Below are 22,691 nucleotides of genomic sequence, written 5' to 3' on the forward strand. Positions count from 1 at the left end.
GATCAAGCGATTTGTCTCCTGCCATCCCTCTCCAGCCTCTGACAAACAGAGGCCAAGGACACCATTTTATCCCCTGGCTAATAGCCTTTTATGGACCTAACCTCCATGAAACTATCTAGCTTCTCTTTAAACTCTGTTATAGTCCTAGCCTTCACAGCCTCCTCTGGCAAGGAGTTCCACAGGTTGACTACACGCTGTGTGAAGAAGAACTTTCGCTTATTAGTTTTAAACCTGCTCCCCATTAATCTCATTTGGTGTCCTCCAGTTCTTCTATTATGGGAACTAATAAATATCTTTTTTTTATCAGCCCTTTCCACACCACTCATGATTTTATAGACCCCGATCATATCCCCCCTCAGTTTCCTCTTTTCTAAAGTGAAAAGTCCCAGTCGCTTTAACCTCTCCTCCTATGGGTCCCGTTCCAAACCCCTAATCATCTTAGTTGCCCTTTTCTGAACCCTTTCCAAGGCCAAAATATCTTTTTTGAGGTGAGGAGACCACATCTGTACACAGTATTCAAGATGTGGGCGTACCATAGTTTTATACAGGGGCAGTAAGATATTCTGTGTCTTATTTTCTATCCCTTTCCTAATAATTCCTAGCATCCTATTTACCTTTTTGACTGCCGCTGCACACTGCGTGGAAGTTTTCAGAGAACTGTCCACGATAACTCCAAGATCCCTTTCCTGATTTGTCGTAGCCAAATTAGCCCCCATCATACTGTACGTATAGTTGGGGTTATTTTTCCCAATGTGCATTACTTTACACTTATCCACATTAAATTTCATTTGCTATTTTGCTGCCCAATCACTGAGTTTGGTGAGATCTTCTTGGAGTCCCTCACAATCTGCTTCTGCCTTGACTATCCTAAACAGTTTGGTATCATCTGCAAACTTTACTACCTCAGGGTATGTCTACACTACCCCGCTAGCTTGCTAGTCCGAACTATCTAGCCCGTGCCGCGTGTAGCCGCGCGGCACGGGGTTCGAACAAGCCGGCATTTAAAAATGGCCCTGGCCGGCTTATGCAAATAAAGCCCGGGAAATTCAAATCCCAGGCTTCATTTGCACGTTCGGTATGCATACATTACCCCGCTAGTTCGCACTAGCGGGGTAGTGTAGACATACCCTCACTGCTTACCCCTTTCTCCAGATCATTTATGAATAAGTTGAAAAGGATTGGTCCCAGGACTGACCCTTGGGAGACACCACTAGTTACCCCTCTCCAATCTGAAAATTTACCATTTATTCCTACCCTTTCTTTCCTGTCTTTTAATCAGTTCTCAATCCAAGAAAGGACCTTCCCTCTTATCCCATGGCCATGTAATTTACACAAGAGCTTTTGGTGAGGGACCTTGTGAAAGGCTTTCTGAAAATCTAAGTATACTATATCTACTGGATCCCCCTTGACCGCATGCTTGTTAACCGCTTCAAAGAATTCTAACAGATTAATAAGACAGGATTTCCCTTTACAGAAACCATGTTGACTTTTGTCCAACAATTTATGTTCTTCTACATGCTTCACAATTTTATTCTTTACTATTGTTTCGACTAATTTGCCCGGTACTGAAGTTAGACTTACCGGTCTGTAATTGCCAGGATCGCCTCTAGAGCCCTTTTTAAATATTGGTGTCATGTTGGCTACCTTCCAGTCATTAGGTACGGAAGCCGATTTAAAGGATAGGTTACAAACCACAGATAATAGCTCAGCAATTTCCCATTTGAGTTCTTTTAGAACCCTTGGATGAATGCCATCTGGTCCCGGAGATTTGTTAACATTAAGTTTTTCTATTTGTTCCAAAACCTCCTCTAATGACACTTCAATCCGGGACAGTTCCTCAGATTCATCACCCACAAAGGACGGTGCAGATTCAGGAATCTCCCCAACGTCCTCAGCCCTGAAGACTGAAGCAAAGAAATCATTTAGTTTCTCCGCAATGGCTTTATCGTCCTTGATTGCTCCTTTTATAGGTCGATCATCTAGGGGACCCACAGGCTTTTTAGCAGGCTTCCTGCTTCTAATGTACTTAAAAACATTTTGTTATTTCGTTTTGAGTTTTTGGCTGTTCCTCAAAATCTTTTTTTTTGCTTTTCTTATTACATGTTTACACTTGATTTGACAGTGTTTATGTTCCTTTCTATTTATCGCACTAGGATTGGACTTCCACTTCTTAAAAGATACCTTTTTGTCCCTCACTGCTTCTTTTACATGGTGGTTAAGCCACGGTGACACTGTTTTAGGTCTCTTGCTATGTTTTTTAATTTGGGGTATACATTTGAGTTGGGCCTCTATTATGGTGTCTTTAAAAAGTTTCCATGCAGCTTTCAGGGATTTGGCTCTAGTCACTGTGCCTTTTAATTTCTGTTTAACTAGCCTCCTCATTTTTGCATAGTTGCCCTTTTTGAAATTAAATGCCAGGGTGCTGGACTGCTGAGGTGTTCTTCCCACCACAGGAATGTTGAATGTTATTATATTATTGTCACTATTCCCAAGCGGCCCTGTAACGGTTATCTCCTGGACCTGATCCTGCACTCCACTCAGGACTAAATCGAGAATTGCCTCTCCCCTTGTGGGTTCCTGCACTAGCTGCTCCAAGAAGCAGTCATTTAAGCCATTGAGAAATTTTATCTCTGCTTCTCTTCCTGGGGTGACATGTATCCAGTCAATATGGGGGTAATTAAAATCCCCCATTATTATAGAGTTCTCTATTTTGGTAGCCTCTCTAATCTCCCTCAGCATTTCAATGTCAGTATCGCTGTCCTGGTCAGGTGGTCGGTAATATATCCCTACTGCTAATTTCTCATTATTGGAGCATGGAATTTCTATCCATAGCGATTCTATGGAACATGTTGATTCACTTAATATTTTTATTTCATTTGATTCTACATTATCTTTCACATACAGTGCCACTCCGCCACCCACCCGGCCTGCTCTATCCTTTCTCTATATTTTATATCCCGGGATGATTGTGTCCCACAGATTTTCCTCATTCCAGCAGGTTTCAGTGATGCCTATTATGTCAATCTCCTCATTTAATACGAGGTACTCTAGTTCACCCATCTTATTAGTCAGACTCCTAGCATTTGTGTAGAAGCACTTTAAAAATTTGCCACTGGTTATTTGTCTGCCCTTCCCTGATGCATTGGATTCCTTTGTATGCGGTTGTTTGTCTGCTCTGGCCCAGAGATTTTAGGGTGAGTGTGAAGAGTTTGCTCTGAGGTTTCAGCATAGAATTAGCCAAGCGGTTTTGTTTCTTTTGATTTATAACCTACTTTGCTCGGCCTGACTTCACTTATTACTACTTAAATCCTACGGCTTCCACTTCATAAAACCATTTTTATTTTCTGTCAAACCCAGTGTAAGTGTTTGTTACCGGGGCATGGGAGGGGCGGGGGAGGGCAACCAGTTCTCCCTTTCATTGCTAAAGGGGGCTCACCTAATTCTTTGGGGTCTGATCCCACCCGTGGAGTGCTATCCCAGGGAGCCTGGCCCTAAACTGCCCTCGCCTTGGACCTGAAGTGGTTCAGTGTCTGTGCTGATTCTCAGTGGGGGCAGGGACCTCAGCTCGGGGCCTCGGCTGGGGGAGACCAGGGAGCTGGCCCAGCAGGACCGGGCGGCTAGGAGCCCCAGAGAGCAAGAAGGCCAGTGGCAGTGGCCGTGTCAGCTCCGTGGGAGGCCCCCCCGAGGGGTGGTCTGTGACCGTACCCCGTCACAATGATTATTGGTGGTGTGCTGCTACCAGAAGACCAGGGCCAGTTCTCTGCCTGCCCCAGATCTGTTTTCTCCTCACCCCATAGACGACAAGGTTTAGCAAGGGAGGCATTAGAAGGTACACACCGGATGGACTCTGGGCTACTATTCCCAGCGCTACCAATAACTCCTTCTACGGACTTGGGTAAATTACTTTAACACGGATCAGTCCATCCATGACATGGGGATAACACGGAGCTTCTCCATGCAGAGATCCAAAGCGCCATGCAGAGCGTATGTTAGACTCAGCTTCACTGCTCAACCTCCACCCCTTGGCACTGGCTGTCCTGGAGTCCCAGATAAATGCCATGATGCTCGTGAATTGCCAAAGAGAGGCTGGGCTTTGAGGGAAGAGGAGGGGCAAGGTCATAGTGGTCCAGTTACAAGCAATTCAAAAGGTTGCGGCCGCATGCATTACCTAGTTCTACAGAGACCTACTCATCAGTTTGTTACCCTAACACAAAGGGGAACGCGTAGTTCAGAATTCAAGGGGGTTTGGACTGCCCACTAAGACATGAAGGGAAGAGAGTCGCGTATCCTATCCCCAGCCAGCTCTGCATGAACTAAATTTGAAAGCCAGCGCTCCAGAAACATAATTAGCGAGTAAAAAGCCAGAGCAGCCTCTCCCGGATCTGTCTGGTCCTCACCCCGTAGATGATGGGGTTGAGCATGGGGGGCATCAGAAGGTACACGCTGGCAATGAGAACGTGGACATGCAGAGGTATATCACTTCCAAAACGATACGCAAAGGCAGAGAAGTAACATGGGATGTAGAAGGTTAAGATGGCACCAAGGTGGGAGCTGCAGGTCCCAAAAGTCTTGAGTCGGGCATCCATTGTGGAGAGGCTGAAGATGGCCCTGAGGATGTGGGTATAGGACACAGAGATAAAAATCACATCCAGACCAAATACAAATAATAATGCAGAGAGACTATAGTAACTACTGAGGCGGATGTCAGCACAGGCCAGCTTCACCACGGCCATGTGCTCACAGTATAAGTGGGGGATGCTGGTTCTGCAATATGGCCACTGCCTTGCCAGGAGGCTATAAGGCATTACGATCATGCTGCCGCGCAGCACTGCAGCCAGGCCAAACTTGGCCACCACGTAGTTTGTGAGGATGGTGGAATGTCTCAGGGGATGGCAGATGGCCACGTAGCGATCATAAGCCATGGCCACGAAGATCCCAGACTCCATCAGTGCGAATGAGTGAATGAAGAACATCTGGGTGAGGCAGGCACTGAAATCGATCTCCCTGGAATTGAACCAGAAGATGCTCAGCATTTTGGGCAGGGTGGACGTGGACAGGGCCAGGTCGATGACAGCCAGCATGCAGAGGAAATAGTACATGGGTTCATGGAGGCTTGGCTCCCTCTTCACAATGAGCAGGATGCTGAAGTTTCCCAAGATGGCTACAGTGTACATGGTGGAGTAGGGGATGGAGATCCAGACATGGGCCGTCTCCAGGCCAGGAACTCCCAGCAGGATGAAGGTGGAGGGGTTGGTGAAGTCAGTTGTGTTGGACTCTGACATGGAGCAGGGAAGAAGGTGTCTGACTCTGAGGTAGAACGGTGTCTCCTTCATGTACTTTAAGTTTCCCTGAGTGCCGGTGTGCATCCAGAGTCGGGGGAGATGCTCCAAGTGCCAATACCTGCATGGGGAGACAATGTAGATATGAGACACTCTATGCGCTACTGGAGGCTGTTCTCATGAGGAAGCAGATTGGTCCCTTAACACACTGAAAAAGTCCTTTTTGTTATTCACATGAATTAACTGTAAAAAAACGGACCCTACTATGGCAAAATCTGTACATTGTAGTGCACTCTGACTCACTCCTTCACACACGGGGCGGCATGTGAACCCTAAATAAGCACTAGCAGAAACCCACATTCCTGATTATCCCTCCAAAGCACATCTTCAGAAAAAGACCTGGCCATAACTGATAGAAGAAAGACAATTCAGGTTTCCCCCATTCCTGTAGAGGTAACTGCGCACAGGGGCTACGGTTGAGAATGCTTTGGCAGGGACATCTCAGGAAAGAAATTAGGAGACACCATCTACTGGAAGGCATAGGATGCGAAGTCCTAGGGATGGGGTTTCCATGACCACCACCCCCAAAAGAAGAAGAAGATGGGTGGGAATAGAGGAGATTAAGGGGGGACATAAAATAGCATAGCAGATCTGAGATACTTGAAATGGTGCCAGAACAAGATGGGGGGGGGGGGGGAAGATATCTCTCTTCATTCGAAGTCAGCACAAGAGGCAATGGAATCAAGCTACCCATTATCAGAGTTAGATTAAATCTCAGGAAAAAAAGACAACCTTTCCACCTATTTTAGGGGAATGAACGGAACAGGGGCACCATTTCTGCCCGTCCTGGCTAATAAGGATTGATGGACCTACTCTCCATGAATTTATCCAGTTCTTTTTTGTACCCTGTTAAAGCCCTGGTCTTCACAACATCCTCTGGCAAGGAGTTCCACAGGTTGACCATGCGCTGGATGAAGAAAAACTGCTTTTTCTTGGTATTTAAATTGTTACCCCTTCATTTCATTTGATGAGCTCTAGTTCTGGTATTAGGAGAACAAGTAAATAACGTTGCCTTTTTACTTTCTCTGCACCTGTCATGATTTTATAGACATCCATTATATCCCCCTTTAGTCTCCTTTTCTAATATCACAGGGTATGTCTACACTACCCTCCTAGTTCGAACTAGCGGGGTAATGTAGGCATACTGCACTTGCAAATGAAGCCCGGGATTTGAATTTCCCAGGCTTCATTTGCATAAGCGGGGAGCCGCCATTTTTAAAACCCCGCTGGTTCGAACCCCGTGCAGCGAGGTGTACCAGTAGTTCGGAATAGGAATCCTAGTCCGAACTACCTAGTTCGAGCCCCGTGTAGCCGCGCTGCACGGGCTTCGAACCAGCGGGGTTTTAAAAATGGCGGCTCCCCGCTTATGCAAATGAAGCCCGGGAAATTCAAATCCCGGGCTTCATTTGCAAGTGCGGTATGCCTACATTACCCCGCTAGTTCGAACTAGCGGGGTAGTGTAGACATACCCAGAATTCCAAATTTTATTAACCTCTCTTCATATGGCAGCTGTTCCAAACCCCTAATCTTTTTGTTGCCCTTTTCCGTACATTTTCTGATACCTAGATATCATTTTTTTTAGAGGAGGCAACCACATCTGTATGCAGTATTGAAGATTTACACAGATGCAATAAGATGTTCTCTGTTTTATTCTCTATCTCTATGATTTATTTGGGATTGGTCCTGCTCTGGGCAGGGGGCTGGACTCGATGACTCCTGAGGTCTCTTCTCGCCCTGGGATTCAAGGATACTAGCCCTTTTGTGGTGATTCCTAATATTCTATTTACTTTTTTTCAATTGCCGCTGCACACTGAGTAGATGTTTTCAAAGAACTAGCCACAATGGGCTTGTTCAGTTTGGAAAAGAGAAGACTGACAGGGGACATGATAGCGGTTTCCAGCTATCTAAAAAGGTGTCACAGGGAGGAGAGGGGAAAATTGTTCTCGGCCTCTGAGGATAGGACAAGAAGCAATGGGCTTAAACTGCAGCAAGGGAGGTTTAGGTTGGACATTAGGAAAAGCTTCCTACCTGTCAGGGTGGTCAAACACTGGAATAAATTGCCCAGGGAGGTTGTGGAATCTCCATCTCTGGAGATGTTGACGAGCAGGCTAGACAGACACCTGTCGGGGTGATAGAGACGCTTGATGGCCTCTGGAGGTCCCTTCCAGTTCTAGCATTCTGTGATTCTGTGACTGACTTTATGATCTCTCTCCTGAGTGTTCACAGCTGACGTAGTCCCCCTCATGTACACATCTGATGCATTGATCAGCATTAAACTTCATTGCCATTTTTGCGCCCAGTCACCTGGTGTTCTCAGATCTTTTTGAAGCTCTTCACAGTCGTCTCTGTGTTTATCTCCCCTGAGCAGGTTAGTGTCAGCTGCAAATTTTGCCACCCCGCTGTTTCCCCCTTGCTCCAGAACAAGATTGGTTCCGGTACGGACCCTTGTGGGACCCCACCCGTTACCTAAGGGCGGGACACCACCAGCCAGAGCCTTGAAATACAAAGGGCGGAGGTGAGGTTCTCAGAGCTTTCCCGCAGCCGGCTCCTCTGACCTTTTCTCAGTTCTTATTCCACTGGGGAGTTTTGCTTTATTGGGGCCTGAGCAGCGAACAAGCCGCAGCCTCACAGTACGGCCTGGTGTTCTACACCCACTGACGAAGGACCCTGCGCCCCTAAATGCAGCCACCTCAGAGGTGGAGGCCACCAGCCAGGATGGGCAGGGAGGCCCGGCAGAAAAGGGACCTTTGGTCTGTGATTCTATAAAACACTCATCCGGTGTGGCAGAGCCTGGGGCTGTTTAACTGGTGCGCAGAGCAGAAAAGACCCCAGAGGCGTCCTCTGTGCCACCCGCCCGCAGAGCACTGGGTTTACCGAGCCGGGGAGCCCCCAGCAGGAGACCGTACCTGTGAGTGCTGAGAGGGACGTGTCTTCCCTGGGAACCTCCTCAGGCAGCCTCGTCCCCGCCTCTCTCAGCCCAGCGTCTGCAGCAGTGTCCCGCACCGAGAGCCAGCACAGGGCTGGGCACTGGTTATAATACAGCTCTGGGCAGTCCCAGGGGGGTTCCCTCGGCCTCTGGGGGAGAAGCAGCATCAGGATGCAAACGGGTGGCAGAGAAGCCTGTCGCCACGTCCATGCTCTCTATGTTTGGAAGTAAACAGCAATTAAGGGGCCTTCCCAGAGGGGGAGAACTCGGCTCTCGGCTGAGGCAGGAAGGAATTAGCGGCTGTGTGTAATTGTGTCTATTTAACTATGACTGTTGATTAGTAAGAAAATGAGGGCTAACACCTAGCTCTCCACGGAGTCTAATACAATGACACCGCCCAGGACGGCTGGGCAGGCAGCAGACAGACAGATCTGCAGGCAGGTGACGGAGGGAAGACACGAGGACTTTGTGCAGGCACACGGGGCTGCTAGGGTGGGATCAGACATCGGTCGTTCCCATCGGTATCTTCCATCACACTGGGCAGCGCCTTTCACTGACGGATCCCTCGACCACCCAGCAAAGCCAGTTCCCCCGACCTTTACCATTCGCATTCCCACACCCAGCGCTGTCCATGGGACACACCCAGCCCACGTACTTAGCCTCTTTAACAGGGCTCCTACAATTCACAGGCTCTTCTCCTGCTCTTCTATCTCCCTGGAGTCTGTTATTTCCACTCCGGGGGTCTGTCCCACGGAAGCTCCTGATCTTATAGATTGGGGTTAGTCTCTAAGGGTATGTCTACACTAGCCCCCTACTTCGAACTAGGGGGGGTAATGTAGTCATACGGAGTTGCAAATGAAGCCCGGGATTTGAATTTTCCGGGCTTAATTTGCATGATGCCGGCTGGCGCCATTTTTAAATGTCCGCTGGTTCAGACTCCGTGCCCGCGGCTACACGCGGCACGGACTAGCTAGTTCGGATTAGGCTTCCTATTCCGAACTAGCTGTACACCTCTTTGCAACTCCGTATGACTACATTAACTACTCTAGTTCGAACTAGGGTGGTAGTGTAGACATACCCTAAGGTGCCACAGGACTACTCATTCTTTTCAAAGTCACAGACTGGCACAGCGACCCCCTGAGACTCTCTAGCCAAGGCAAGGCCCTATGAGCTGTTCCCCATTATACAGATAGGAAAGGTGAGGCACAGGGAGACGTGACCCGCCCAAGGTGACACAGAGAGTGGCAGGGAGAAACAGGAGTCCAGGTTTCCCAGCTCTCACCACGGGCTCTCTAGGAGTAACTGAGCGTATGGCTGGAAGGGAAGGGTCTCCCAGTCTAGCAGGGCCTGTTCAGTAGGGAAGTGTCACAGGCACCCAAGTGCACCCTGGGACTGGGGCACAGCCGAGCCCTCTGAACCCCAGCCTGGGTCCTTCTCCCACTGCCAGGCTGCGACAAGCTGACCCCAGGGTTTGTTTAGCATCCGTCATCTCCACCGAAAAATGCCATGTCCAAGATGGATTCCAGTACCAGGTGGCATGATCACATGTCTTTCTGGGACCAACCACAATTTAGGCTTACAGGACAGACACGGCCGTCACAGGTCGTTGGCTTGAGTTCTGTGTCACTAGGCAGTGATACTTCAGCTACCTGGTAGAATCAGAGGCTGCGTCTAGACTGGCAAGATTTTGCGCAAAGTCTTGCCGCCTGTCTACACTGGCCGTGAGTACTTGGGCAAGAGCACTGACGTTGTACTGTACAAAATCAGTGCTTCTTGCGCCAATACTCTGATGCTCCCACTCAGGGATAAGCCCTCTTGAGCAAGTATTCTTGTGCAAGAGGCCCAGTGTCGACAGCCAAGTTAATTTCTTGCACAAGAAAGCCCGAGGGCGAAAATGGCCTTCGGCGCTTTCTTCCGCAAGAGAGCGTCTACACTGGCACGGATGCTGTTTGCCAAAAGATGTCTTTTGTGCAAAAGTATCCGTGCCAGTGTCGACGCTCTCTTGCACAAATACTTTTAATGGGAAAACTTTTCCGTTAAAAGTATTTGCGCAAATTCTTGCCAGTCTAGACGCAGCCCTAGATTCTGCGACTCTGTATAAGGAACTGGAAGAATCGTTAATGGCCTTTAGAGTCGCATTTCGTATTTCCAGCTTCACTTGCAAGGTGACGCCATTCAAAGCTGGCAGGCCAGCCCGGGGCGAGGCAGAGGGAGGCTTTGGGTTCAAACACTGTCTGCTCCCGGAGAGCGGAGGGGGTGCAGGTGGGGCTGAGCCGCGATCGGCTGGCGGGGGCAGCTGGTGTGGGGGCTGCTCTTTGCCCTCCTCTGCCCCCTCCGGTGCCGGGTCTGTGGCAGCCGTGGGAGGCCTGCAAAATGAGCTCCCTGCCGGGCATCTGCCCCGACCCGCCCCCTTCAGAAGGTCCCGGGGGGGGCTCCTCCCTGAGGACGGGCAGGAGACAACCTGAGCATTTTTTCTGTCACATCCGTGGGGCCCAGAAGGGGGGAGGGGATTTCCATCATCTCCCATTGCCCTGCTGCCCCCCTGCTCCCACCCTCGGCTTGAACCCTTGGCCAGCTGCTCTTGGGTGGGGAGGGCAGGAGAGGGGCTGTTGTCAGAGTGGGGGAGGGGCAGGGCTCAGGACTGGGATGGAGTCACCAGCAGCTGCTGGGGTCTGAGCGAGGTCCCACAGTGAGTGTGGCCCGGCTTAAATCCACAGCGCACGATGCTCATCCCCTCCCCCCCGCAGCCAGCCCACCCCCACTGTGTCCGTGTTGCAGAGTCTGGGGGGAGGTGTGACACACACACACACACACACGATGCCAGTCTCCCCTGCACACACACGCCGTCCCTTTCCCATTCTCCTCCCAACACTGTGTCTGTTCTAGCGTTCTTCTCACTTCCTGATACTCCTGCCATGCCCATCAATGCTGTGGTGTGGTGTTTGAGTGTTTGTGACTTGTCTGATCACTTCCAGAATTCATTTCTCTCTTATATTTAAACTAGCCAATTAGCCTGTCATAAGACGGGATTTTCAGGTCTCTCCTCCATGTCGGTCTTCTGTCCTGAGCCTCCGGTCTCCCGCTCCGTGTCTCTTTCTCTCTCTCTCCTCCTCCTACTGCCTCCCCCCTCTCTCTCAGCTCTCCTCCGCCTTCTGCCTCTCTCTCGTCTCTCTCTCTCTCCTCCTCCTACTGCCTCCCCCCCTCTCTCAGCTCTCCTCCGCCTTCTGCCTCTCTCTCGCCTCTCTCTCTCTCTCCTCCTCCTACTGCCTCCCCCCTCTCTCTCAGCTCTCCTCCGCCTTCTGCCTCTCTCTCGTCTCTCTCTCTCTCCTCCTCCTACTGCCTCCCCCCCTCTCTCAGCTCTCCTCCGCCTTCTGCCTCTCTCTCGCCTCTCTCTCTCTCTCCTCCTCCTACTGCCTCCCCCCTCTCTCTCAGCTCTCCTCCGCCTTCTGCCTCTCTCTCGTCTCTCTCTCTCTCTCCTCCTCCTACTGCCTCCCCCCTCTCTCTCAGCTCTCCTCCGCCTTCTGGCTCTCTCTCGTCTCTCTCTTTCTCTTCTCCCCCTCCTGCCTCTCGCTCTCTCCGCTCTCCTCTGTCTCCGTCGGGGATGCATGCTCGTCCTGGCCCCGCCTCCTGGCCGTGTACATCACCGCCCCATCCCCTTTCCCTCCTGCCATGGCACTCGGCGGACTTCTGTGCTGCTCAGCCGGGCTGCCGCGGGGGAGCAAGCAGCACAAGTGGCCATTTGGGGGTGCTGCATGGGGAGCACGGGGCCCAAACGGTCTCTTGCACTGCTTGCTCCCCTGTGGCGGCCTGGCTGAGTGGTGCAGAAGTCAGACGAGTGCCAAGGTGGGAGGCGAAGAATGTGACTCGGGGAACAGCGCTGCCCAGAGGGAACAGCCAACATTTTGGCATTACAGACTCACAGACACTGGGCTTCTATATATATGATGTAATTCTTGGCATAGAAACTTGCAAAATGTCTACCCTGTCCTGGCTGGAGTAAGTATCCCTATAGTAACTTTCAATCAATCAATCAATCAATGTGTTTTTTGTTTCCATTGGTGATGCGCATCCACACTTTACCTCCACATCGGTGCACATGACAAAATTCATTCTGCACATAGATGGAAAATAAAAGAGGACACATTGATTGTGTAGACTTTTGTTTTCTTCAAAGTACATACTGCAAGGTGGTGCTACCTCCCCATAGCTTCACTGCTAGTGGCTACCGTTCAAGCGTGGCAGACCGCAAGCCACCTCTGCTGCATGTTTCAGATTGAAAGCTTCTAGGAACACCAACAGACCAAAGGAGCTGCCCACATCCCCAGTCATCAGGACAAGGTCTAGTCTATTCTCTACATTTTATAAAAGTTACAATTAGAGCTCTGATTACACATGCGTGTACGAATTCCATACACACCTCTGGGACAGTGGCAAATAGAGTTACACTCCCATCATTAGCAATATTATGAGGGGATGATGGATCTCTCATGGCTCTATCATCAGTCGAGCGATGGCTCCTGCTTGAGTCTCCCATAAGAAGCTCCATTTTCCTATTCTGGGCACCCCCTTTTAAGACTGTGATTCTGTCTGTACCTACATTCTATGCATGTCGATAAGTGTCAGCTCCCTTGTCTCGTGTTGGTCGGTGTCCCCTAGAAATGTAAGAGAGCTCAATTTTCTATTGCCTTAACACCCAACCTATATCCTGCAATTCTGATTCTGAGACAGATGCATTTTTACAGAATTATTATGATCTAATAATTAATTCTTCTGCATAATTTCACACAATGTTAATCATTCCTGTCAATTTCTAGTCTCCAGGGCCTAGAATAGCTAAGCTAAAGTCTTGCAGCATTTAAGCTACCGGTTCTTACATTCCAGCTTATGTCACTTATGTCTAGTGCTTGGTTCCTCTACATACCAATCAACCCTACACTTCTATAGCCCCACAATTTAATCTTAATTAACATACAGTGAATATATTTGAAATAAAATATTGCTTAATCGTCATCTCACACAATAGAAGGAGAATGAACTAAAATTGCTGGCTACAATTTAGACTCTTCCAGTTGATCTGCAGAATTGGGATTATTGTTTCCAATGTGCATTATTTTCTCATTCCCGGAAGAAAGAATTATTAGGAATATATCATCCTGAAGACCTCTACGGTGTCCAGGGGCCACCTCCTGCAAATCCTGATTTCTCCTTCATCTCTACTGCACCACCACCCTGCAACCAAAGAGTCACCTTCTGCCGCTCTGGTGCCCATCTCCTGCCCCAACCTCTTCTAGCTCATCAAGTCTCTGTTTTGGTTTTTTCTCAAGGCTGGACCAGCTTCTCCTGTCTCTGTTCCCTCCAAAGCGTGGGAGTTCCATTCCTTCCATGTCCACTCCGCTGCAGGGAAGAAAACTGGAGAGACCTGGTCTGATCTAGCTTGCAGTGTCTCCCTTCTTCTGTCGGATGCAATCTCGTTAGGGCTGAGTCTTAATGACTAAAGATGCCTCCACCTCAGCCTCCTGCCCATTATCACAAGGTGCATCAGTGGAGAGCACAGGACAAGCCCAAAGACATAAGGATACGGATGGTTTCTACCATGAGAAGTCAGTCAAGGGGGTTTCCACCAGTCTAGATTGTTTTCCGGACAGTCAGTTCCTTGGCTTCTCTGTCTGGGTGCCAGGTAGGTTGGCCTGATACTGGGTGTTGAACTAGGAAGTCTGGGAGAAAAGGGGATTTGGCTGAGTCTGGTAGAGCAGAGGCATTGGGTTCACATCTGCTCCTGCTCAACTGGAGGCACTTCCTACCTACAGAGAATCCCTTCTCAGGCTCCGGCAGCTCTCAGCCCAGCCCGGGAGCAGAAGGAGCCAGCTGAGGCAGGGACAGAGGAAAAGCTCCAGGGAGCAACGTCAATAGGGGCATATAGCAGATGAGACAAGGGCTGGCTGATGGTGGAAGAGGTGGAGAAAGGAGCCGGGATACCATGGACTGGATGGTGCAGGGCGCAGGGCCTGGGGGAATAGGCCGGGCAGACGCAGGGACTCAGGGTCTACTTGCCAGCAATGAGAAAGTTGGTTACCCTAGACAATTTATTCCAGTGTTTAGCCACCCTGAAACTCTAGGGCAGGGGTCAGGAACCTCAGGCCCATCAATTGGATGTGACCCCCAGCCTGCCTACATCCAGCCCCCGAGGCTCAGGGCTCCCCTCCTAGCATTGTGGAGCCCATGCCTACTGAGCACACAAAACTGGAACTGGAGCACAGAAAATCAACTAGCCCGGCCCCCCTGAGACTCTGGTGTGGGAGGGGATTGTGGGGAGTGTCTTTCTGCTTCTCAGTTGAGGACCACATCAGAGAGGGTTTGGGGGGGGGTGGTCAGGCTTCTCACTTGTATGTGGCCCCCGACTGATTTTTCTGTGGGTCAGTGGCCCCCGTCCCAAAAGAGATTCCTCGCCCCTACTCTAGGGAGAATAATGTTATGAGCTAATATGAATTTAGCACTAAGGATAGAGAACAGACCACCTCCCTGCCTTCTGCGGCTCTCCGTCTCCCTGCCCTGTTGGGCCAGAAGCTCTGGTCTCCCCCAGCCAAGACATAGGGTTGGGGTTAGCCCCCCACCCCTTCCCTGCCTGCAGAGCAACACAGACCCTGAGCCAGCTCAGTTCCGGGAGGTCTCTTTTATAGGGCTTTTTTCCACCCCCAGAAAGCCAACCCCTAAAAGAGGACGAAACCCTCAAATAAATCCATCTTGCCCCGGGCAGAAGTTCGCCACAGAGAAAGCTCAGTGGAAGAGATATGCTCAGAGGTTGTGTTCCCCCCTCCGCCCCCAGGTAGAAATTATTCACACTGAGTGTGCCTCAGTGCTTGGGTGGCCACTGGGTGGTAGAGTTGACTTGACTGAATGTAAGGAGGAACCCTTCTGGGTCATCACTAGACCCCAGATGTCAAGGTCAGGGGCACTGGTGACCCTGTCAGACTGCCCCTGTCTCTGCCCGTCGGGGTAGGGCACGGACGTGAAGGAGGTGGCAACCTGTTGGACTCGATGTTCCTGCTGCACCTGCCGCTGGGTGGCCAACTCCCACCGGAGCTGGTGCTGCTGTTCCCATTCCCTCTGGAGCTGTCGGTGGGAGGGAAGCTGCTGGAGCCACAGTGTCTGCTGTTCCTGCTGCTGAGCACCACCAGGACGGAGTGACGACCCTGGCCAGCTCGTTAGCTGCAGCGCGGTGTCAGCAATCAGGCCACGAGTGAAACCTTAAGCTCCTGGAGAGTCAGGCAGCCGAGGAGCCGGGGTAGAAAAGGCAGCGATGCCTAAGCTCAGTATTTACCAAGTGACTTTGTGGCTCTAGCCCTGGACGCCGTTCTGGGACACGCTTTAGTGACACGATTTGGTCAAAGCCAGGGGTCTGTCTACGCTTGGAGGGAAGAGGCAAGTTCACACAGGGCCAGACTGCTTAGCAGCAGTTCTGCAGAAAAGGACCTGGGGATTGCAGTGGATGAGAAGCTGGATAGGAGTCAACAGGGCGCCCTTGTAGCCAAGAAGGCGAATGGCATATTGGGGTGCCTTAGGGGGAGCATTGCCAGCAGATCCAGAGAAGTGGCTATTCCGCTGTGCCGTCAGTGTATGTGCAGTTCTGGCTCTGTCGGTGCTTCTGAAACGTGGGCTGAGCTGAGAACCCCATGATCCACTTTGCAGGTACAATGAGAACTAGGCTGAAGAATGTGTTGGCTTGCTGAAGAATGCACGCAAACGGGTGCATGCCACCTTCCCTGTGTAGCAGCGGCACATTGGGTAATGCAGTGGGGTTGTCACCAGGGTAGGACAGTGCGGCGCTGGGCTCTTAGCCTGAGGAGCTGGGCGCATTGGCAGTAGCCTCTCTATTGTGGGTTCGTGCAGTGGCTGGCCAGACCCCCCATGAACACACCTGGGTGCAGGCCCTGTCTGTGGACGTTGGGTGAGGCAGCGTGGAGGGCTTTGCAGCTTGTTACATCCCAGGGCAAGATGGGACCCAGACTGGGGAGACCGAGGCCCCAAGGGCACCTCCATTCCAGGTGGGACCCCGCACAGAGATGATCCAAAGAGTGACATGGGGAGGAGAGGAGCAGGGAATGGGCAGAAAACACACAGAAGTGGCTGAGGACTGGAGCGAAGATGTGGAGCAAAGGGGAGACCCTGAGGAAAAAGGTAGGATGGGCAGGCACCCACAGGCCCATTTCAAATTCGAGTTAGGGAGAGGGCACCCCCAGGACTTAATGCGTGTGCACAGACCCATTCCCTAGTTCAGCACACGGACACATCACACTAAGGCCAGGAAAGGGTTTAATGTGTCTTGCACGGCGCAGTCACCGATCAATGCAATACTTGCCAGAACGTTCACAGTCCGCTCGGAAGGGAGCGCTCTCTGGCTCCGTCTTTACAGCGGTGCTATTTTGGAATCCCGGGAAGTATCCCGAAATAGCTAGTCTGCATCGTTAAACGTGCCTGTAATTTCAAAATATATTTTGAAATAACGGGTGCGCTATTCCGACGTCTCTGTGCCCCTCCTTCCACAACGGTTAAGGGACTTGTCGAAATAGCACTTTATTTTGAAATTGGGTGCTGTGTAGACAAATAAGCTATTTTGAAATTACCTCAAAATAAGCTTCACAAGCACAAGTGCAGCTTATTCCGAGGTAAGGCTGCAGCGTGGACGCACCCTCTGAGAGATGGAGCACCAGGACAAAACTTTAAGTCTGTTTACGAGTAAAGAAGGGTAGCAGCTTTTCCCGGATCTCTTTGGTCCTTACCCCATAGATGATGGGGTTGAGCATGGGGGGCACCAAGAGATACACGTTACCAATGAGAACATGGAAATGCATGGCCATGTTCTGGCCAAATCTCTGTGTGAAGGAGGAGAAAAAACCAGGGATATAAAAAGCTAAGATGGCACAAAGGTGGGAGCTGCAGGTCCCAAAAATCTTGAGCCGGGCGTCCTTTGTGGGGAGCTTAAAGATGGCCCTGAGGATCTGGATATAGGACATGGCAATAAAAAATATGTCCAGACCTTTGCCACAGAATAGCACAAAGAGACCGTAGGAACTACTGATGCTGATGTCACCGCAGGCCAGTTTCACCACGTACATGTGCTCACAGTGCGTGTGGGAGATGATGTTGGTTCTGCAATATGGCCACCGTCTCACCAGGAAGGGATAGGGCAGTGCGATAATGCTGCCACGCAGTGCTGCGGCCAGGCCGATCTTGGCCACGACCACGTATGTCAGGATGGTGGAATGTCTCAGGGGATTGCAGATGGCCACGTAGCGATCATAAGCCATGGCCATGAAGATCCCAGACTCCATCACCGAGAAGGAATGAACGAAGTACAGCTGGGCAAGGCAGGCACTGAATTTGATCTCCCTGGAATTGAACCAGAAGATGCTCAGCATTTTGGGTAGGGTGGAGGTGGACAGGACTAGGTCAGTGACGGCCAGCATGCAGAGGAAATAGTACATAGGCATGTGGAGGCTTGGTTCAAACTTCACAATGAAGAGGATGATGAAGTTGCCCAAGAGAACTATGACGTACATGAGGCAGAAGGGGATGGCGAGCCAGACATAGGCTGCCTCCAGGCCAGGGATGCCCAGCAGGATGAAGGTGGATGGGTTGGTGAATCCAGTCGTGTTGGAATCTGACATGGTGTTGAAGAGGAGATGGCCAACCTTGCGTCAGAGCCGTGTTCCCTACTCAAACCATACGTTCCCTGACTTCCTGCAGGTGCCCAGAGTCTAGGGTGATGGTCACAGCACAAATGCCTGGATGGAGAGACAATGTTAATATCAGACCCCATCCATACTAATGGAGGCTGTTCCCAGGGATGGAGCGATGTATCGCTCTTCACACTCTGAAAATCACATTTTCATTAACCAGAGACATAAATTATGAACAGTTGACCCTACAGGGGCCAATTCCCTACTCAACGGCGCTCCCTGTGTCAGTAATTGGTACACGTCATCGCGTGGGACTCCTTAATAGGCACCACCAGAAAGTCTGAGTGGTGAGAATTGTTATTATTCCTTGCTCCCCCTTACAATGAAAACCCAGGCTGGAGAGTCCATGCTGGAGGGATTTCCCCATTCACCTGGTAGCTCAAAATCTGAGAGTGGAAGAAACCAAACCTTTGCCAAGACACGTTCCGGGGGCGAACATCCCAGCTAGAACACACCTCCGGGAGAAGAGTTGGTGTCATGGATAGCACCTCCACAGAGACACCTCATTCCCAGCCGTGGCCAGACCAATGGCAAAGGTCACACAGGGTGTGTCTAGACTACAGAGTTTTGTCGACAAAAGTGGACTTTTGTCAACAAAACTATGCCTGCGTCTACGCTACCGCTGAGTTCTGTTGACAGAAGGTGTTTTGTCGACGCTGGTAAACCTCATTTTAGGAGGCATAACGCCTTTTGTCGACAGAGTTCTGTTGACAGAAGGTGTTATTGCATCTAGGGTTGTGTCTAAGCTACAGAGTTTTGTTGACAAAGTGGCTTGCTTTGTCGACAGAACTGAATGTGTCTAGACGCTCTTTGTCGACAGAAGCTTTGTCGACAGTATCTGTCGACAAAACTTCTGTCGACAAAAGCCTGTAGTCTCGACGTACCCACAAGGAATGGAATGGAGATGTAACTGCTGGGCACCCGCACTCAGTTCCCTCTAGGAGGAATAGAGCAGAGAGCAGGGGGTGTCTGATCCAGGCTGCGGGAACGGGTGGAGTTCCAGATGCAGACTGACTGCAATGTCTGGGACGGGTTAGTTTGGTGAAGAGATAAAGGTAAAAAAGAGGCAGCGAAAATGGAACTCACCACATTCCAATGGCGACACAGAGAACAGGTCCCAAGCAGTATATTGTATAGACGCAGAGGCCTGGACTACACTACCCGAGAAGGTCAAAGTAAGATTTTTAATGGTTCACAATCCTGCTGGACAGGTATAACAAGTGGGGTTCTGCAGGGGTTTGTTTTGAGACAGGTTCTGTTCAATACCTTCATCAACGATTTAGATATCGGCATAGAGAGGACGCTTGTTACATTTGCAGATGATACCAAGCTGGGAGGGGTTGCACGTGCTTTGGAGGAGAGGGTGATAATTTAAAATGATCTGGACAAATTGGAGAAATCATCTGAGGTAACAGGATGAAGTGTAATAAGGACAAATGCAAAGTGCTCCACTAAGGAAGGAACAATCCGTTTCACACACACAGAATGGGCAGTGACTGTCTAGAAAGGAGTCCTGCAGAAAGGGATCTAGAACATAAGAACATAAGAACGGCCGTACTGGGTCAGACCAAAGGTCCATCTAGCCCAGTATCCTGTCTACCGACAGTGGCCAGCACCAGGTGCCCCAGAGAGGGTGGACTGAAGACAATGATCAAGCGATTTGTCTCCTGCCATCCCTCTCCAGCCTCTGACAAACAGAGGCCAGGGACACCATTTTATCCCCTAGCTAATAGCCTTTTATGGACCTAACCTCCAGGAAATTATCTAGCTTCTCTTTAAACTCTATTACAGTCCTAGCCTTCACAGCCTCCTCTGGCAAGGAGTTCCACGGGTTGACTACACGCTGTGTGAAGAAGAACTTTCTTTTATTAGTTTTAAACCTGCTACCCATCTAGGGGTCACAACTAAATATAAGCCAACAGTGTGACGCTGTAGCAAAAAAAGCAAACATGATTCAGGGAGGCATTAACAGGTGTGTTGTGAGCAAGACACAAGAAGTCATTCTTCTGCCCTACTCTGCGCTGGTTAGGCCTCAGTTGGAGGGTTGTGTCCAGTTCTGGGCACCACATTTCAAGAAAGATTTGGAGAAAGTCCAGAGAAGAGCAACAAGAATAATTAAAGGCCTAGAGAACATGAGCTGTGAAGGAAGATGGAAAGAACTGGGCTTGTTTAGTTTGGAAAAGAGAAGATTAAGGGGGGACATGATAGCGGTTTTCAAATATCTAAAAGGGTGTCACAAGGAGGAGGGAGAAAAATTGCAGCAAGGGAGGTTTAGGTTGGACATTAGGAAAAAGTTCCTACCTGTCAGGGTGGTCAAACACTGGAATTAATTGCCCAGGGAGGTTGTGGAATCCCCATCTCTGGAGATATTGAAGAACAGGTTAGATAAATGTCTATCAGGGATGGTCTAGACAGTATTTGGTCCTGCCATGAGGGCAGGGGACTGGACTCGATGACCTCTAAAGGTCCCTTTGGCTGTGTCTACACTGGCCCCTTCTTCGGAATAGCCATGCTAATTTAGAACTTTGGAATAGGGAAATCCACAGGGGAATAAGTAGGAATAAGAGATCCTTGCAAGTAGGAATAAGAGATCCTCCGGAATAGGGCTTTATTCCAGAGGATCGCGCCAGTCTGGACGCTTTTTTCCAGCTTTTCCCCAAGCCGGAAAAAAAGCAGCGGCCATGTTTATTTAAATCCCGCGGGGGATATTTAAATCCCTGTTCCAAAGTTCTAAATTAGCATGGCTATTCCAAAGAAGGGGCCAGTGTGTAGACAGCCTTCCAGTCCTAGTATTCTATGATTTGCAACTACAGTTGGGTAAATTACATAGCGGGGGTCGATATATCTCACATCGCATTTCCATGCCGTCCACACAGCGGGAGGCTTCCCTTGTTCCTTGTGAGGACCAGGAGTACCGGTGCCAATGGGGGCGCCCAATTTATTTAATTTTATGGGTCTATAATACACCTGCTGGATTGAACTCCGGAAGATCGAGGGGCAGTGTTGATCTGCGTAGTGTATTGGGAAGAAAATGTAGAGAGAAAATTGTGAATGAAATATCGCAGTTTCTAATGGAGAGATTATTAGATAATGAAAATCATGATTCCACAGTCAAAACCATGGATGAATTTGGCTAAACGTCCATTTGAATGGCAAAATGAAGGCAGTTATTACCGGGGGAAAGGCTGTATAAAACAGATGGGAGAAGGGAAAATAGAGAGCAAATAACAGAAATTGCGAGTTATAAATCTACAAGGGACACTGAAGCCATTAGGGGAAAATCCATCCTTTGAAGGGCTAAGGATTAAAAAAGGAATTTATAAACTATATTATTGACTGTAGTAATCCTTGAAAAACTTCAGGTAAATTCCTGGAAGGGGGGGCGGGAGAAACAAGGTAAGATTGCAGAGAAAGTAGATATGTTCAAGAAATATTATTGTTCTGCATTGGAAAGCACTGCCTTACTTAAGGCAAGGAAGTGAGTTCCAATCCCTTAGCAGTGAATGAGGATGGTAAACAGCATCTACAACTGGACCATAAATTTGTGAACACAAGAGTAACAAACCGGCCATTCATATGATTTTGAACCATATGCAAATGGAGAGTTTCACAGGTAAAACCAACCAAAAAAAAAGTAAAGGGCAAATAGAGAACAGTTCTAATCCATGTATAAATTATTAAATATATAAAAAAAGATTTAATTTGTTTATGAACCACTGGGAAATCTGAAATGAAATTAGTTTTAAAAATGCAGGAATGTAGTTCATGCTTGTCAGTAGCATGAATTTTGTAAAACAGACTTTCTGAAAAAAACAACTTCCTCTTGGAAGGAGTTCCGCAAGTTAACAATGCTGGAAAGTCTCAGTGTTTTTAATCTCGCCTCAGATGGAAGCTTAGGACATTTTCCAATTACAAAGACATCACTTTTGAGATGAGGCAACCCCATCTGCATGTAATATTCGAGAAGTGGCCATAGCACTGATAGTATAGAGGCAATAATATTCTTTAGCCTTTTCTTAATGATTCCCAGTATTCTCTTTGAATGCTGCTGCAGTCACCCACAATGAGAACTACCCACAATGACTCCCAGATCTCTCTTTTTGAGTGGTGAGAACTACTTTAAGCCCCAACACTTGTCTGTATATCTGGGATTATGAGTTTGAAAGTGCATTATTTCACACTCATGAGCATCGGAATTCATTGGACACTTTGCTGTGTAGTCACCTAGTTTTGCGAAATCCCTTTGTAGCACTTTGCTTTCGGCTTCGGATTAAGTATCCGGAGCAGTTTTTTATCATCTGCAGATTTCATCACATTATGATCACCTTTCTCCCGATACTGTATAAAGCCCTGTTCCCAGCGCACCACTATTTACCCTCCTTTCCAAAACCTGACTATTTTTTCTGACTCTTTGTTTTGTCTTTTAACTGGTTCCCAATCTATGAGATCCTTCCTCCTTGGCCTCTGGCATCTGGCTTTGCTTAAGGAACTTTGGTGGGGGACAAAGTGTAAAACACTGTAAAAATCAGATCCTTCTAGGTAGGAGTAAATAACTCTGCTTTATTCATGTTTTTTACACCATCCATGATTTTATTGACCTCAGTCATACCCCTCCCCCCCATCCTTAGTCATCTCTTCCTAGCTGAAAAGTCCAAGTCTTCTTAGTCTCTCCTCATACGATAGCTATTC

General features: G+C 49.2%; 2 protein-coding genes across 2 annotated transcripts; both read right to left on the bottom strand.

Moving 5' to 3' along the window:
• Nucleotides 1–4,346: 4,346 nt before the first annotated feature.
• On the bottom strand, nt 4,347–5,282 carry LOC102458672 (olfactory receptor 52K2-like). Its single transcript, XM_006117173.3, has one exon. The coding sequence runs from the start codon at nt 5,280–5,282 to the stop codon at nt 4,347–4,349; it is 936 nt and encodes a 311-aa protein (XP_006117235.3).
• Nucleotides 5,283–16,982: 11,700 nt separating this feature from the next.
• LOC102458897 (olfactory receptor 52K2-like) lies at nt 16,983–17,930 on the bottom strand. The gene has a single exon (XM_006117174.2). The coding sequence runs from the start codon at nt 17,928–17,930 to the stop codon at nt 16,983–16,985; it is 948 nt and encodes a 315-aa protein (XP_006117236.2).
• Nucleotides 17,931–22,691: the final 4,761 nt, after the last annotated feature.

Source organism: Pelodiscus sinensis, chromosome 1 (assembly GCF_049634645.1).
Source record: "Pelodiscus sinensis isolate JC-2024 chromosome 1, ASM4963464v1, whole genome shotgun sequence".
NCBI lineage: Eukaryota > Metazoa > Chordata > Testudines > Trionychidae > Pelodiscus > Pelodiscus sinensis.